The sequence below is a fragment of the Nerophis lumbriciformis genome, linkage group LG03 (assembly GCF_033978685.3).
Source record: "Nerophis lumbriciformis linkage group LG03, RoL_Nlum_v2.1, whole genome shotgun sequence".
NCBI lineage: Eukaryota > Metazoa > Chordata > Actinopteri > Syngnathiformes > Syngnathidae > Nerophis > Nerophis lumbriciformis.
In genome coordinates, this window is record NC_084550.2 from 46916740 (window position 1) to 46935283 (window position 18544).

The following is an 18544-nucleotide window of genomic DNA, read 5'->3' on the forward strand; positions in this document are numbered from 1 at the left end:
ACAATAAATTGCATTAAGATGAAGAGAACTGTTGCTATTATTAATTTTAACAACAACCAGAAAGTCGCTAAATGTCACCAGCCAGGTATGGCCAAAAGTCGCTTAATTGGCCACACACAGTAACAGAGAAACAAACAAACAAAAAAAAAAGATCATAAAGATAATAGTTGTACAACTTTGTGTACTTTTGTCTACTTTCTAAATATTTTCACAAAGGACACCAAAATGTTGCTATCTGCAGGCAGCTTGCTGGCTATGATGGCAGCAACGATGTCTGCCAGACAGGAGAGAGTGGTCAGTGACGATCGAATCGAGAAAATGACAAAATGGGTCAAAGACCAAAAAGTTATTAACTGACAGCAGTGACAAATGTCAGACTGTAAACTTTTTTGAAAGAAAAGGACAAAATGGGAAGATGCTGATAATAACAGCAAAATGGAAAATATAAGAATTTCCAAGTAATGCTCAACTCAAGTGTGTGTGTGTCGTGTGTGTGTGCGCGTTAAACTTCTTGTGGAATGATTTCAAATTATCTCTGAGTCTGAACTGAGGGAAAGGAAACCAAATTTTGAGCAGTCACTCACGAGTTCAAAGTACCAAATGAGGAGATTCTAAAAGAACAGACCGGTTTATGAAAGACTCGATGGGGGAGGGGCACAGCTAAGAATACTTGAGTGAGATTCTGTGATCCAAATTCGAGATAGAGCTTTTTGATAATGATAATTTGTCAGAGTAAGGTTGTGTAATCAAAATTTGAGAATGAGCTTTGCCAATCAATCAAGAATATTTGCATTAAGTTCTGTGATCAAAATTCAGAAACAACCTTTAATAATTGATAAAGAATATGTGAGTGAGGTTGTGTGATCCAATTTGAGAATTAGCTTTGATAATAATGATTGAGAGCCTCTGGCCCTCTGTGGATCGTGGCCGCGGGGCCAAGTTGGCCTGGCCCCTTGGGGCCTCTGACCCTCTATGGATCGGGGCCAAGTTGGCATGACCCCTCGGGGCCTCTGGCCCTCTATGGATCGTGGCCGCGGGGCCAAGTTGGCCTGACCCCTTGGGGCCTCAGGCCCTCTGTGGGTCGCGGCCGCGGGGCCAAGTTGACCTGGCCCGTTGGGGCCTCTTACCCTCTATGGATCGTGGCCACGGGGCCAAGTTGACCTGGCCCCTTGGGGCCTCTGGCCTTCTGTGGGTCGCAGCCGCGGGGCCAAGTTGGCCTGGCCCTTTGGGGCCTATGACCCTCTGTGGGTCGTGGCCGCAGGGCCAAGTTGACCTGGCCCCTTGGGGCCTCTTACCCTCTATGGATCGTGGCCACGGGGCCAAGTTGACCTGGCCCCTTGGGGCCTCTGGCCTTCTGTGGGTCGCAGCCGCGGGGCCAAGTTGGCCTGGCCCTTTGGGGCCTATGACCCTCTGTGGGTCGTGGCCGCAGGGCCATGTTGGCCTGGCCCCTTGGGGCCTCTGGCCCTCTGTGGGTCGCGGCCGCGGGGCCAAGTTGACCTGGCCCCTTGGGGCCTCTGACCCTCTATGGATCATGGCCGCGGGGCCAAGTTGGCCTGGCCCCTTGGGGCCTAAGATTATTATTTTTGCAAAAGTAGTTTTGCATGCGTCGCGGCCGCGGGGCCAAGTTGGCCTGGCCCCTTGGGGCCTCTGGCCCCCTGGGCCTGGGCCCGGTAGGCCCGTTCATTAATCCACCTATGCCAGGAGGACTTTGAGTTGGATACGCAGACACGGTACCGTGAGTACGCATGCAGCTGTGGCTTCCAAACATTTGATCGCTTGCCCGTACGTGCGTGCTGCTATGTGCATGTCACGTACGTAAGTTTGGGGACTTTGGGGAAATGTATGTGCTGTATGAACTTTGGGGAGGTGAACGGTACATTGGGCTGTGGGATTGAGTGTGTTGTGCAGGTGTTTGAGTTGTATTGGCGGGTTAGATGGACGGGAGGGGGAAGTGTTTGTTATGCGAGATTCATTTGTGGCATATTAAATATAAGCCTGGTTGTGTTGTGGCTAATAGAGTATATATATATCTTGTGTTTATTTACTGTTTTAGTCATTCCCAGCTGAATATCAGGTCCCACCCACCTCTCACAGCATCTTCCCTATCTGAATCGCTCCCACGCTCTCTAGTCTTTCACTCTCACTTTCCTCATCCACAAATCTTTCATCCTCGCTCAAATTAATGAGGAAATCGTCGCTTTCTCGGTCCGAATCGTTCTCGCTGCTGGTGGCCATGATTGTAAACAATGTGCAGATGTGAGGAGTTCCACAACCTGTGACGTCACGCTACTCGTCTGCTACTTCCGGTACAGGCAAGGCTTTTTTATCAGCGTCCAAAAGTTGCGAACTTTATCGTCGATGTTCTCTACTAAATCCTTTCAGCAAAAATATGGCAATATCGCGAAATGATCAAGTATGACACATAGAACGGACCTGCTATCCCCGTTTAAATAAGAAAATCGCATTTCAGTAGGCCTTTAATGTTTTATTTTATTTAATCTGAGCAACAACTTGAGGCAGTTTAATGTTGATTAACGTGGACCCCGACTTAAACAAGTTGAAAAACTTATTCGGGAGTTACCATTTAGTGGTCAATTGTACGGAATATGTACTGTACTGTGCAATCTACTAATAAAAGTCTCAATCAATCAATCAAAAAAGCACTTTATATGTAGAAGTTTTGTTAAGAAACCATTCTGAGCCTTATCTTATTTAGTTTTTATATTATATATGCTGACCACATTAACCCTGGCAATGGACCCTGTGTGTATATGTATGTTATGCAAATGTTTACAAATTTGGTAAAAAAATAACCAAAAAATTTATATTTTGTTGTTTTCTTACTGTACCGAAAATGAACCGAACCGTGACCTCTAAACCGAGGTAAGTACCGAACCGAAATTTTTGTGTACCGTTACACCCCTAATATGTACAGTATGTGCATATGTATGTTTGTACAGTGAATGTGCGTGGGGATGTATGTACCGTGAGTGTGTATGTATGTACTGTATTTGTGTATGTATGTGGGAGCACATGTACCTATGTATGTGGGTAAGTACCTATGTGTACGCGTATGTATGTATAAATTAATTAATGTGCGTATGTATGTATGAATAATTGTGTGTATGTGAGTATGTACGTGTATTTGTATGTACGGTATGTACAGGAGCCGAAGTACGGCCCCAGCCACCCAGGGAGCCCAAGCCAAAACAGCAGGTGCGGTGCCCAGGGAACAAGGGACCACCGGCCCCATGCCGTCAGGCTGGCCAGCGACAGGACACCTAGAGCCAGGCCCACTGTGCCGCCCGGCAGGCCAACGGCAGGCCTTAGACAGACGCGCCCAGGAGAAGCCAGTGAATCCCCCCCGGGAAGATCGCCCCGTCCCACCAGCAACCGAGCCCCCACGAACCGAACCCCCCCAGGAGAGCAGGGCGGGGCCCGCCAAGGCTGCCCCACCACTGCCCAGCACGGGGCCGCGGGAACCACTCACGCTACCTGCAGGGACCCCAACAATGGAACATCAAGGAACTGCCCTGGTGGATCCTCCCCCTGAAGAAAGAGGAAGAGAAAAAAAGGGGAAAAAAAGAGATCACAGACACGCTGACATACTGGAGTTGTAATCCCAACTCAAGAGTCAGGTGTGACATATTAGATGGTAGATACGGATATAAATAAGAGCGGGCTGTGTGTGGGTAGAGCTTGGTCGACCTTTTTAAAGGCTTGCTAGTGATCAGAAACAAGTACCGTATGTGAAAGATTTCATGCAGCAGGTGACAGGGAAATGCTGACATTTTGTATTAGTTATGGACAACTTATAAACAAATTACAGGTAAATGTACCAAAAAGTATTTTAATATTTGCTCAAAAACTAGGAATGGCAACAATGAACAACAAGAATATCTTGCAATAAACAACAAAACAGCCGGAGCAGAACAAACAATGCCGGAAGACACGAAGAGGAAGTTAGTCTTTAACACACCATTGAGACGTAGCAACAGTGAATACGTAGCGACAGTAAGCACGGTAATTTTATTTTTGTGTGACTTTAAATCCGATGTCACTGTACTTACTCCAATTGGACTCTGCTTTCTTTCTTGGGGGTACAAGTCTTTGATTATATTTGTTTCAGAATAGTTATGGGTATGGTGATGGTTATGGTTTAAAAAAAATTCCAACATGCATACAGTTACAATCTGATACATCATATTATTACAGTTTGTCATTACAACATGTCTGAAAATGAGCAGGAAGAAGCAATTAATCCTTCATCGCAATTTCTAACACATTTGTTTATTCACTTCTTGTGCGCAATCATTAACATAAACAAATATATAACAATAGAAAAATAACTAATCAATAAAGTTCTAATAAATAATTAGTTGTTTATAATGTTCAAGATGTTTATCAGGATTATTCTTCCTTTTACTTTGAGTTTGGACAGGTTCTTAAACTGGACCATATTATTACTTTGTTTACTTATTTGCTTAATTTTTGGTCCAGAACATATGTGCCTTAATTCATTATTGACCTATTTTTTTGCTACTTTATGTTGTATATTTTTAATGAGGTTTCCAGGTCATTTGATTTATTTATTTTTATCTTTTCAATGTCCCTCCGTCTTATTTGTATTTGTGTTTGTCTTTCTCGTCTGCCGTTAGCGAATAGCATTATTTTAGTTTTACTGAGATTCAAATAGTCTGTTTTTGTCAAACCATATTTTTAATTTGTTAATTTCTTCTGTTATTATTTGTATTAGCTTCTGTGTGTTTTCTCCTGAACCATACTCAGTCGTTTCCTCTGCAAATAATACTAACTTTAAGTCTTTTGTATCTTTACATATGTCATTTTTGTAGAGATTGAACAGTTTTGGTCTCAGTATTGATCCCTGGGGTACACCACAAGATATATTTAGGGCTGTAGACGTGTGTTCGCCTAGCTTCACGTATGGCTTCCTGTTGGTTAAGTAGCTTCTTACCCAGTTCAAGACCAACCCTCTGATACCATACCATTGTAATTTGTTAATTAATATATTATGATCAATTGTGTCAAATGCTTTTGTTAGCTGCACACTGTTTACCATCTATTGCATTGGTAATCTCCTCCGTTATTCAAATTAATGCCATCTAAGATGTCAGCTCTGTATTTGTATTGGTTCTCCACAAGTCTTCCACTTAGTTTATCCAAATTACTTTCCTTGATCTTTAGCTCTAATCAGACCATTAGAGCCTTAAATTGTTGATTTTTAAACCGCAGCTACAGAAGCGGAAAAGGATGGCGTGGCCGTGTTCAAGTTTCCTCGCTGGCGTGTGAAGGGCCAGGCCATAGCCGAGGTCGTGGCCCAGTACAAAGCCGTGGGGGCCGAACTCAACGTCCTGCCCTTCTGCTCCCAGTTCATCCCCATGGAGGTTATTGACCATCCCAAACACGGCTCCATCATCTACCACCCGTCCCTGCTGCCTCGCCATCGAGGAGCTTCTGCTATCAACTGGTGAGTGTTACACGAGAATACCGGATGAACTTAAAAATATGAGGTAAGGAGGTAAACTTACAAAATCAACAGGGGATCAAATACTTGTTTTTCCTCACTATATGATATTGCTGAACAAAATTTTGGCTTTTATTATGTCACGTACTTTATCAAACTCAATCAGTCAAACTGTATTTGTAAAGCGCTTTTCATACATAAAAGAAATAATAATAATAATAATAATAACTGGGATTTATATAGCGCTTTTCTAAGTACCCAAAGTCGCTTTACATGTAGAACCCATCAATCATTCACACCTGGTGGTGGTAAGCTACTTTCATAGCCACAGCTGCCCTGGGGTAGACTGACAGAAGCGTGGCTGCAATTTGCGCCAACGGCCCCTCCGACCACCACTTATCATTCATCATTCAATTCACCGGTGTGAGTGGCACCGGGGGCAAAGGGTGAAGTGTCCCGCCCAAGGACACAACGGCAGCGATTTTTGGATGGTAAGAGGCGGGGAGCGAACCTGCAACCCTCAGGTTTCTGGCACGGTTGCTCTAACCACTACGCCATGCCGCCCCAAAATGCAACGCTAAGTGCTTTACAAAGTTAAAAACAATACCCGGGTGACCCAGATCCCTCATTATCACATACGTACGCACGGACACAGATACCAAACACAAACACACTCACACAACATACACACATATGCAACTATATGGACAAATGAGTACAGAGGAGACATGTGAGTAAACACTATCACAAAAGCCATCTGCACCAGGAGGTCACCAGACCATGGACACCAGGACGCTGACACAAAAGCGCCCCCACACGCACGTCCGATAACCCCTGAGGCAGGTGGCTCATCTGAGGAACGTTGGAAAATAAAAATAATAAAACGTGTAAAATAGTAAGAACCATGTGTAGAGATAAATAATAAAATACAAGTAAGACATATGAAGATTAATAGAAAAAAAGAAAACATATATTTATAAATATATACATTAGGTCATAAAAAACACAGAGGCTATATCATCCCTACAAGCCTGTTACGCAGGTTTCCCTGCTCGTCAGGGGATTTTATTTATTTATAAAATCCCCCGACGAGCAGGGAAACAGGCTTTTTCCTGACCTAACGTATATTCCGCTCTACCCCGGTACTGAGCACGGTATAACGGATAAACCACAGAAACCTTGACTATATTTTGATATATATATATATATATACATGCAGTAAATAAATAATAAATAGAACTAAATAAAATCTTGCATAACTAATAGGATAAAAAGTAAACTACAAATGACTTCAATAAAATAATTAATATCAAGTAAAAGCCAAATGAAAAAAGGTGGGTCTTAACCCTGCTCTTAAAAACATGAACGTTCTCTGCTGCCCTGAGTTCCTCAGGCAAGCTGTTCTATTGACGGGGGCCACAATGGTAGAAAGATGCCATCCCGTGACTTTGTGTCCTGACTTTTGGAATAATTAGGAGATGAGTGCCGGAGGATCTCAGAGCCCGGGAAGGTTCATAGTGTAAAAGCAAGTCTGAAAGATAAGAAGGCCCAATACCATAAAAACATTTATAAACCATAAGAAGAACCTTAAAATTGATCCTGAAACACACGGCGAGCCAATGCAGAGATTTTAAAACTGGTGTAATGTGAGCCCGCCTTCTGGTCTTTATGTAAATATGGTACATCTAAAATGGTATAAATTGTAATGTTCTCCTCAGGGGATATTGTATGTTGCCCTTAACGCATGTCCTTACTTGTTATTTTTTCCTCACACAGGACCTTGATCCATGGTGACAAAAAGGGCGGGTTCACTGTGTTTTGGGCTGATGATGGACTTGACACTGGACCGGTCCTGCTGCAGAAGGAGTGTGATGTTGAACCTAATGACACCGTCAACACCATCTACAAAAGATTTCTCTTTCCTGAGGGTGTCAAAGGAACTGTAAGTGTGGCGAAGTTGGCAAAAAATCTTTATTCTGATTTACACACATGCTCCATTTACTACATGTTCCCCTCAGTCTCCTAAATCAATTACCATCTACTTGGTCTTTGTGGTGTTCAGCCTCAGGTTGTTCTTGGTGCACCTCCCTGCCAGTGCCTGTATTTCCTTTCCTTTCAGGTCCACCACTGTTGTGTCATTGGCAAACTTGACAATGGTATTTGAGGGATGAATGGGGACACACAGTCATACTATATAGGGCATACAGGAGGGGGCTCAACACGCAGCTTTAAGGGAAGCCAGTGCTGAGTGACAGGGTGGAGGAGTATAGTTGACCCATCTTAACAACTTGAGGTTGGTTGGTCATGAAGTTTTTTAACCAAGAACTAATGAGGGAGGGTAGACTCGGGTAGCTCAACTTCTCCACAAGGACGTCAAGTATCATGGTGTTGAACGCCGAGCTGTAGTGAACAAACAGCATAGGTATCTGTCCACAGCTGAGTTGAGAGCAGTGGCAATGGCGTCCCTTTGTGGACCGGTTTGGCCTTTAGGCAAATTAGTGTCGATCGTAGTTCTGAGGGAGGCAGGCTTTGATAGATTGGAGAACAAGACTTTCAAAACACTTCATAACCACGGACGTCAGTGCCACCAGTGTCTAGTCATTTAAGTCTTTTATGGCTGTCCTCTTGGGGACTGGGGTAACAGATGGCAGGCCTCAAATTTTAACTTTTTAAGGTCAAGGCAAGTGTTGCCTGAAAGGAGGGCTCATATTTTAGGGCACCAAGGTAAGTTAGAAGGGCACAAAGGCAAACATTATTTTCTGTCGAGGCAGGGGCTCTAAAGCATGCATGCATATAGTCAAGGTTTCTGTGGTTGATCCGTTATACAGTGCTCAATACCGGGGTAGAGAGACTTTTATAAAATCCCCTGACGAGCAGGGAAGCCTGTTTCGCAGGTTTCCCTGGGGATGATATAGCCTCTTGTGTTTTTTCCTGACCTAAAGTGTATATATATATATATATATATATATATATATATATATATATATATATATATATATATATATATATATATATATATATATATATTGTGTGTATATATATATATATATATGTATATATATATATATGTATATATATATATATATATATATATATATATATATATATATATATATATATATATATATATATATATATAATACACACACAATCTTAAAACTACATTACACAATATATATATATATATATATTGTGTAAGGTATACATTATTTTATATATATAAATACACACACACACACAATCTTAAAACTACATTACACAATATATATATATATATTGTGTAAGGTATACATTATTTTATATGTATATATATATATATATATATATATATATATATATATATATATATATATATATATATATATATACCATACCATACCATACCAACTTTATTTATAAAGCCCTTTAAAAACAAGCACAGTTGAAAAACAAAGGGCTGTACACCACAAAGAAATAGAGGCAAAGAACAGACTAAAAAATAACATTTAAAACAGAAATAAAAATACACATTTAAAAAGCAAATATAAATTACCCTAAGAACAGTTTGTTAGATAAAAACAGTTTAAAAGTTAAAAACAGTTCAAAAAACAGTTTTTATATGTGTCTATATATACATATAAAACAAAAAAAACATTAAAACATGTAAACATTATCATACTCTTTTAATGGTCAGATGATTATCCAAAGAAACTTTCTTTAATTACTAAAAATAAAATTGTCAGTAGTCAAATTAATGATTATCGCGCAGTTACACCAAGTGGTCGCTTGGGATTTCCACCTGAGGAAATCCCGGCTGGGACCGAAAACACATTCCTTTTGCGCCGGCTTCTTCACTCAAAAAATACAAAAAAACCAATAAAGCATGTAAACATTATCATACTATTTTAATGGTCAGATGATTATCCAAATAAACTTTCTTTAATTACTAAAAATAAAATTGTCAGTAGGGCAGCACGGTGTTAGAGGGGTTAGTGCATCTGCCTCACAATACGAAGGTCCTTGGGTTCAATCCCGGGCTCGGGATCTTTCTGTGTGTAGTTTGCATGTTCTCCCCGTGACTGCGTGGGTTCCCGCCGGGTACTCCGGCTTCCTCCCACCTCCAAAAACATGCACCTGGGGATAGGTTGATTGGCAACACTAAATTGGCCCTAGTGTGTGAATGTGAGTGTGAATGTTGTCTGTCTATCTGTGTTGGCCCTGCGATGAGGTGGCGACTTGTCCAGGGTGTACCCCGCCTTCCGCCCGATTGTAGCTGAGATAGGCTCCAGCGCCCCCCGCGACCCCAAAGGGAATAAGCGGTAGAAAATGGATGGATAATGTTGAAAGATGGCACCTGATGGCCTTCAGATGTAACTGCACTTTTTGTCCATATAGATAAAGATAGTGTTCATGTATGAGATCTAAGGCTGCAAATTATGGCCAATATAATAATTAAGATTATTGTTATCAATATTAAAATCATGATTACGGATTTTTAAGTAAAGCAGTGTTGGGGTGTGAACGTAATACCATCATATCTTTTGTAATGTCTAAACCTATAGATAAACGTTATCCATATATCTAAAGACAAATATTAGGTTTTTTTAAAAATTCTTTAATAATATCAACTTGTCAGCTTTTTGTCATTACATGATGTCTTTATATCTATTTTGACATTTTGATAGAGGGAGTTTTTTCCATCCATCCATCCATCTTCTTCCGCTTATCCGAGGTCGGGTCGCGGGGGCAGCAGCCTAAGCAGGGAAGCCCAGACTTCCCTCTCCCCAGCCACTTCGTCCAGCTCTTCCTGTGGGACCCCGAGGCGTTCCCAGGACAGCCGGGAGACATAGTCTTCCCAACGTGTCCTGGGTCTTCCCCGCGGCCTCCTACCGGTCGGACGTGCCCTAAACACCTCCCTAGGGAGGTGTTCGGGTGGCATCCTGACCAGATGCCCGAACCACCTCATCTGGCTCCTCTCGATGTGGAGGAGCAGCGGTTTTACTTTGAGCTCCCCCCGGATGGCAGAGCTTCTCACCCTATCTCTAAGGGAGAGCCCCGCCACCCGGCGGAGGAAACTCATTTCGGCCGCTTGTACCCGTGATCTTGTCCTTTCGGTCATAACCCAAAGCTCATGACCATAGGTGAGGATGGGAACGTAGATCGACCGGTAAATTGAGAGCTTTGCCTTTCGGCTCAGCTCCTTCTTCACCACAACGGATCGATACAGCGTCCGCATTACTGAAGATGCCGCACCGATCCGCCTGTCGATCTCACGATCCACTCTTCCATCACTCGTGAACAAGACTCTGAGGTACTTGAACTCCTCCACTTGGGGCAAGATCTCCTCCCCAACCCGGAGATGGCACTCCACCCTTTTCCGGGCGAGAACCATGGACTCGGACTTGGAGGTGCTGATTCTCATCCCAGTCGCTTCACACTCGGCTGCGAACCGATCCAGTGAGAGCTGAAGATCCTGGCCAGATGAAGCCATCAGGACCACATCATCTGCAAAAAGCAGAGACCTAATCCTGCAGCCACCAAACCAGATCCCCTCAACGCCTTGACTGCGCCTAGAAATTCTGTCCATAAAAGTTATGAACAGAATCGGTGACAAAGGGCAGCCTTGGCGGAGTCCAACCCTCACTGGAAACGTGTCCGACTTACTGCCGGCAATGCGGACCAAGCTCTGGCACTGAGCATACAGGGAGCGGACTGCCACAATCAGACAGTCCGGTACCCCATACTCTCTGAGCACTCCCCACAGGACTTCCCGAGGGACACGGTCGAATGCCTTCTCCAAGTCCACAAAACACATGTAGACTGGTTGGGCAAACTCCCATGCACCCTCAAGGACCCTGCCGAGAGTATAGAGCTGGTCCACAGTTCCACGACCAGGACGAAAACCACACTGTTCCTCCTGAATCCGAGGTTCGACTATCCGGCGTAGCCTCCTCTCCAGTACTCCTGAATAGACCTTACCGGGAAGGCTGAGGAGTGTGATCCCACGATAGTTAGAACACACCCTCCGGTTCCCCTTCTTAAAGAGAGGAACCACCACCCCGGTCTGCCAATCCAGAGGTACCGCCCCCGATGTCCACGCGATGCTGCAGAGTCTTGTCAACCAAGACAGCCCCACAGCATCCAGAGCCTTAAGGAACTCCGGGCGGATCTCATCCACCCCCGGGGCCTTGCCACCGAGGAGCTTTTTAACTACCTCAGCAACCTCAGCCCCAGAAATAGGAGAGCCCACCACAGACTCCCCAGGCACTGCTTCCTCATAGGAAGACGTGTTGGTGGGATTGAGGAGGTCTTCGAAGTATTCCCTCCACCGATCCACAACATCCGCAGTCGAGGTCAGCAGAACACCATCCTCGCCATACACGGTGTTGATAGTGCACTGCTTCCCCTTCCTGAGGCGACGGATGGTGGTCCAGAATTGCTTCGAAGCCGTCCGGAAGTCGTTTTCCATGGCCTCCCCGAACTCCTCCCATGTCCGAGTTTTTGCCTCTGCGACCGCTGAAGCCGCACACCGCTTGGCCTGTCGGTACCTGTCCGCTGCCTCAGGAGTCCTATGAGCCAAAAGAACCCGATAGGACTCCTTCTTCAGCTTGACGGCATCCCTCACCGCCGGTGTCCACCAACGGGTTCTAGGATTACCGCCACGACAAGCACCAACTACCTTGCGGCCACAGCTCCAATCAGCCGCCTCGACAATAGAGGCGCGGAACATGGTCCATTCGGACTCAATGTCCAGCACCTCCCTCGTGACATGTTCAAAGTTCTTCCGGAGGTGGGAATTGAAACTCTCTCTGACAGGAGACTCTGCCAGACGTTCCCAGCAAACCCTCACAATGCGTTTGGGCCTGCCAGGTCTGTCCGGCATCCTCCCCCACCATCGCAGCCAACTCACCACCAGGTGGTGATCGGTAGAAAGCTCCGCCCCTCTCTTCACCCGAGTGTCCAAAACATGAGGCCGCAAATCCGATGACACAACTACAAAGTCGATCATGGAACTGCGGCCTAGGGTGTCCTGGTGCCAAGTGCACATATGGACACCCTTATGTTTGAACATGGTGTTCGTTATGGACAATCTGTGACGGGCACAAAAGTCCAATAACAAAACACCGCTCGGGTTCCCAATCACGCCTCTCCAGGTTTCACTGTCGCTGCCAACATGAGCATTGAAGTCCCCCAGTAGAACGAGGGAATCACCCGGGGGAGCACTCTCAAGTACTCTCTCGAGTGAATCCAAAAAGGGTGGGTACTCTGAGCTGCGGTTTGGCGCGTAAGCGCAAACCACAGCCAGGACCCGTTCCCCCACCCGAAGGCGGAGGGAAGCTACCCTCTCGTCCACCGGGTTGAACTCCAACGTGCAGGCTCTGAGCCGGGGGGAAACAAGAATTGCCACCCCAGCCCGTCGCCTCTCACTGCCGGCAACGCCAGAGTGGAAGAGAGTCCAGCCCCTCTCGAGAGAACTGGTTCCAGAGCCCTTGCTGTGCGTCGAAGTGAGTCCGACTATATCTAGCCGGAACTTCTCCACCTCGCGCACTAGCTCAGGCTCCTTACCGCCCAGCGAGGTGACGTTCCACGTCCCAAGAGCTAGCTTCTGTAGCCGAGGATCAGACAGCCAAGTGCCCTGCCTTCGGCTGCCGCCCAGCTCACATCGCACCCGACCTCTATGACCCCTGCTGTGCCCGGCCGGGCCCCATGGGGACAGGCCCGGCCACCAGGCGCTCGCCATCGTGCCCCACCTCCGGGCCTGGCTCCAGAGGGGGCCCGCGTCCGGGCGAGGGAAATCTGGGTCCTTGATTTTTATTTTTCATGGAGGTCTTCGAGCTGCTCTTTGTCTGATCCCTCACCTAGGACCAGTTTGTCTTGGGAGACCCTACCAGGGGGCATAAAGCCCCCGGACAACATAGCTCCTAGGATCATTGGGACACGCAAACTCCTCTACCACGTTAAGGTGGCAGCTCAGAGAGGAGTCTAATATATCTAAAGACAAATATTAGTTGTTTTTTTTAATTCTTTAATAATATCAACTTGTCAGCTTTTTGTCATTACATGATGTCTTTATATCTATTTTGACATTTTGATAGAGGGAGTTTTTTTTTTTAAATTATTTATTTAAGTTATGTACATTTATATGTACATGTAGATGATGTATCGGGACAGATCCATTAAGAGTTTGAGCAGAAATATGTTGTATAGGAATTAACTATACACAATAAAACATTAACAAAATTCTGTGTCACATGAATGGTTTTTGAAGTAACACCTTTGTGACATGAAAAAAACACCAGTAATGTACAAAAAACCTGGTGTTTACTTTTTGACATCAAAATAAAATAAAACTCAAAGCAGTTTGGCTGATGAAGATAAAGTCAAATAAACAAGCTTTGTTGTTCTCCAAGTCCTATCAGTACTACAGTTTGGCCAACAAAAACAAAGAGGAGTGACACCTCTCACATCGAATACACAATCTTCAAAGCCTTCATTGAATTCGATGAGATTACGAAACATTTAAATTAGTGTTGATGTTATTTGAACACTGATACAGTTTGCAGTTAGATAAAGGACGAGTGATCATCTCAGTAAACAAACTAAAGACTTTATAAACAAGTTGTGACAACGTTCACGACACATCGCCTGCTGCATGTTTCCTCACCTCATTAACTCTCAGTCACAGCAGCTGATGGATGCTGTATTGAGAAAATAAAAGCAACATCAAATAGTTTTCTCCTTCGCTGTTTACTTATAGTGTGGGGACAAGTGTCTCCAATATTGTCCACACCTGTCTCCATCTAAACACAGCAGTGCGCTCTTAAACACACGGCGGGGAGCGAGGGAAAATGACGTTAAACCAAGCTTCTTGGCTCTGTTTAATCCGAGGGGAAATCTCCGCAGCAAAGTCTGTGTGGTTGGTCCGCCATGAGTATCAAGCCAAACGACGCTAGTGCGCATGCGCCTGACTTCCTGTTGCGTAAAATGCATTAATAAATGACGCTTTTTCTGTAATTGAAAAATTAGACTGTGTTACTAACCGTCTGGAATTGTATCGCAAATTATCATTATACCGTTTACTGTCCCTCGTCCATTAACAAGTAAAAAGTCAAGGGCATGACGGCAAATGGCCGTGGTTAAATTCGAGCCCTCAGATGGTGCGTCCTGCTATCTCAGCATCCTCAAGGGCGGATGGTGACTCTTCCTTTTGGGGTTTTTTATCGTATCTGCGATGGAATGAGATCCCATTTAGATCGTAGACCAACCGATAAAATGAGAGCTTTTTGTTTTTTGGCTCAGCTCTCTCTTTACAGCAACCACATGTCTGCAAACGCGGTGACGATTCACCTGTTGATTTCTTCGCGCCAGAGCCGTGAACGAGGTCCGGAGACGCTTAAACTCCACCACCTGGGGCAAGACCTTCCTTTTCCGGCTGAGAACCTCGGCCTCAAATTTAGAGGTGCTGAGTCTCATCCCAGAAACGTCACACTCTCATCGTTGTGAATTGCTCCAGTAAACATTGACGGTCCCAGCTTGATGAGGACATCAGGACCATATCTGTCACAAATAGCCATACTTACCAACCTTGAGACCTCCGATTTCGGGAAGTGGGGGGGGTGGTGGTCGGGGGGGGGGCGTGGTTAAGAGGGGAGGAGTATATTTACAGCTGGAATTCACCAAGTCAAGTATTTCATATATACATATATATATATATATATATATATATATATATATATATATGTATATATGAAATACTTGATTTTCAGTGAATTATATATATATATATATATATATATATATATATATATATATATATATATATATGTATATGTATGTATGTGTGGGAAAAAAATCACAAGACTATTTCATCTCTACAGGCCTGTTTCATGAGGGGGGGTTCCCTCAATCATCAGGAGATTTTAATGGGAGCATTCACATACCATGGATTATATAGGGCACAGAGTGGGTGGGTACAGGCTGGTGTAGGGGCGCCTCGCCAAGGAGCAGCGAGAATACCAAGAAGCGCATATGCCAAATTTTCAAAGAGAACGGCCTACGGATCACGATTGAAGCCAACAAGCAAACCGTCATTTTCCTTGACGTCACTTTCAACCTGAGAAATAACAGCTACCAACCATTCACGAAACCCAACACAACACTCCAATACGTGCACCATGACAGCAACCACCCACCCACCACCACGAAAAGAATACCTACCGGAATTAATAAAAGGCTATCGATGCTGTCATCTAGCAAAGCTGAATTTGACCAAGCAACCCCCCCGTACCAAAAAGCCCTTGATGAAAGCGGATACAATTTCACCCTCACCTATGAACCCACGCCAGGAAACCAACCGAAAAAGAACAGAAAACGAAACGACATCATCTGGTACAACCCCCCATACAGCAAAAACGTCTCAACTAACATTGGACACAAATTCCTCAATCTGATTGACAAACACTTTCCCAAAGACAACACCCTAAGAAAAGTATTCAACAAGAACAACATTAAATTGAGCTACAGCTGTATGAACAATATACGACAAATCATCTCAAACCACAACAAAACAATTGCAAATGAGCCGTCGGCCCCCGGACAGAGCGACTCCAAAACCAACAAAGGTTGCAACTGTCGAAAGAAACCTGATTGCCCTCTCAACGGGGGGTGCTTACAAACATCAGTTGTCTACCAATCTAAGGTAACACGCAAGGACATTAACACATCCGACACATATGTAGGATTAACTGAAGGAGAGTTCAAAACCAGATGGAACAATCACAAGGCTTCTTTCAGGAACCAAAACCTGCGGAATACCACAGAACTCAGCAAACACATTTGGGACCTCAAAGACAATAATGTTGAATATTCAATAACATGGCAAATTCTTGCATCCAGCACACCTTACAATAGTGGTAATAAAAGATGCAACCTATGCTTGAAAGAAAAACTGTTTATTATTTACCGTCCAGACCTGTCATCCCTCAATAAGCGCAGCGAAATTGTAACAGCATGCCGCCACAGACGGAAACACCTCCTAGGTAACACATGAGCCAATCACCACGCCCCTACACCAGCCTGTACCCACCCACTCTGTGCCCTATATAATCCATGGTATGTGAATGCTCCCATTAAAATCTCCTGATGATTGAGGGAACCCCCCCTCATGAAACAGGCCTGTAGAGATGAAATAGTCTTGTGATTTTTTTCCCACACATACATATATTGCGCTCTACTACGGTATCGAGCACTATTTTTTGGATAACCTTATTAAGACATATATATATATATATATATATATATATATATATATATATATATATATATATATATATATATATATATATATAAATAAATAAGAGAAATACTTGAATTTCAGTGTTCATTTATTTACACTTATACACACACATAACAGTCATCTACTCATTGTTGAATTAAGGGTTGAATTGTCCATCCTTGTTCTATTCTCTGTCACTTTTTTTCTAACCATGTTGAACACCCTCTCTGATGATGCATTGCTGTGTGGCACGCACAAAAGTGCTTTCATCAATTGCACTAGAGTCTGGAATCTTCCATCTCCCAAAACCGGTCAATCTTTGCTTCCTGAGGAAGATCTTCACTGCCAAGCACTTGGTAGTCCACTACTTCTTCCCGGAGGCTATCCAGGTCCAAACGCAGCTGCGGCTTGGAACTTACAAGCGTATTTCTTCATCTTACTTGTCGTCGGCGTCGCCACGGCTGTATCTTCCTCGTTCTTCTGCTTCGTCTCCTTGTTGTGTGCGCAGTTGTGCACTGCACTCTCTAAAAACCGTAGATGTTATTGTCACATATGCATGTACAGTAGATGGCAGTTTTGTCCTGTTTAAGAGTGTCACAACTTTGCTGTTTACGGCAGACGAACTGCTTTACGGTAGACGAAAAAGTGACTGCTGTTGTTGTGTGTTGTTACCAGTGTTGGGACTAACGCGTTACAAAGTAACGCGTTACTGTAACGCCGTTAGTTTCGGCGGTAACTAGTAATCTAACGCGTTATTTTTTTTTATTCAGTAATTTAGTTACCGTTACTACATGATGCGTTACTGCGTTATTTTACGTTACTTTTGATGTAGTATCGGCTAGAAACAGAAGCGCTGCGGTGTCGTTCTTCTGAATCTTCCTCTGTCACAAGCCGGAGAGAAGAAAAGAGGCGCGGTCTATGTGTGTGTGGGTGTGGGTGTGGGGAAAAAAAGTTGTTGGCACGTTCAGTCCACACACAGCGTGGTCATGGCGAGCGGAGTAACGGAGGAGCTTGAACGCCCCCGCCATTGAATCGGTGTGTTTATAAGTGCAGACTCGGTTGTGCAAAACGAGGGTTTTAAACACATGCTGAACGTGCTTGAACCACGTTACGACATCCCGTCGCGCACCCACTTCAGCAATAAGATTGTGCCAGATCTTTATGAGCAGGAGAAGAAAAAAGTTGTGGATGAACTATCCCGAGCATCATCTGTTGCGCTCATGACAGACGGGTGGACGTCCAACGGAACTATAAGCGCTCACTCCATCACAGCAGACTGGGAGATGAGAAGACACGCCCCCTCTACGAGAGTCACCTTGCGCAGGTACTGACACAAGCAGTGGAGGACTGGAAGATAAAGATATCCCAGTCACACGTGATAATGCCAAAAATCAAATAATTACAGAGAATGAGGCAGGACTGGGACCACAGATAGGTGCTTTGCACATGTAGTGAATTTGGCATCACAGAAGGGAATCTCAGTCAATAGGATGGAGCGCCTCTTTGGGAGGATCAGGAAGGTTTCTTACTTCCACCCAAGCACAACAGCTGCTCATGTGCTTAAGACAAAGCAAGAAATGCTAAAGCTGCCTGCTCATACATGATGTCCCAACGAGGTGGAACTCCACTTATGATATGTTGGAGCAGCAGGCAGCTATATACTCTGCATTGACCCACAACACCCTGAAGACAAATGTCACCCTGTCTGATGATGATGTGAGAGTGGCAGGTGAGGTCCTCCAGGTGCTTAAACCCCTCAAAAGTGTTCCATCTCTACTGAGCACTGAAACTTCACCATCTGTGTC

The 18544-nt window shown here is 44.4% G+C and overlaps 1 protein-coding gene across 1 annotated transcript in view; it reads left to right on the forward strand.

Annotated features, from left to right (window-relative positions):
* The window catches only part of aldh1l1 (aldehyde dehydrogenase 1 family, member L1), a 74155-nt gene that overhangs the window by 12914 nt on the left and 42697 nt on the right, over positions 1-18544 (forward strand). Inside the window, exons 5-6 of the mRNA XM_061937956.2 lie at positions 5254-5488; positions 7262-7427. Coding sequence (XP_061793940.2) covers positions 5254-5488; positions 7262-7427 — 401 coding nt within the window. The remainder of the gene's footprint in view (positions 1-5253; positions 5489-7261; positions 7428-18544) is intronic.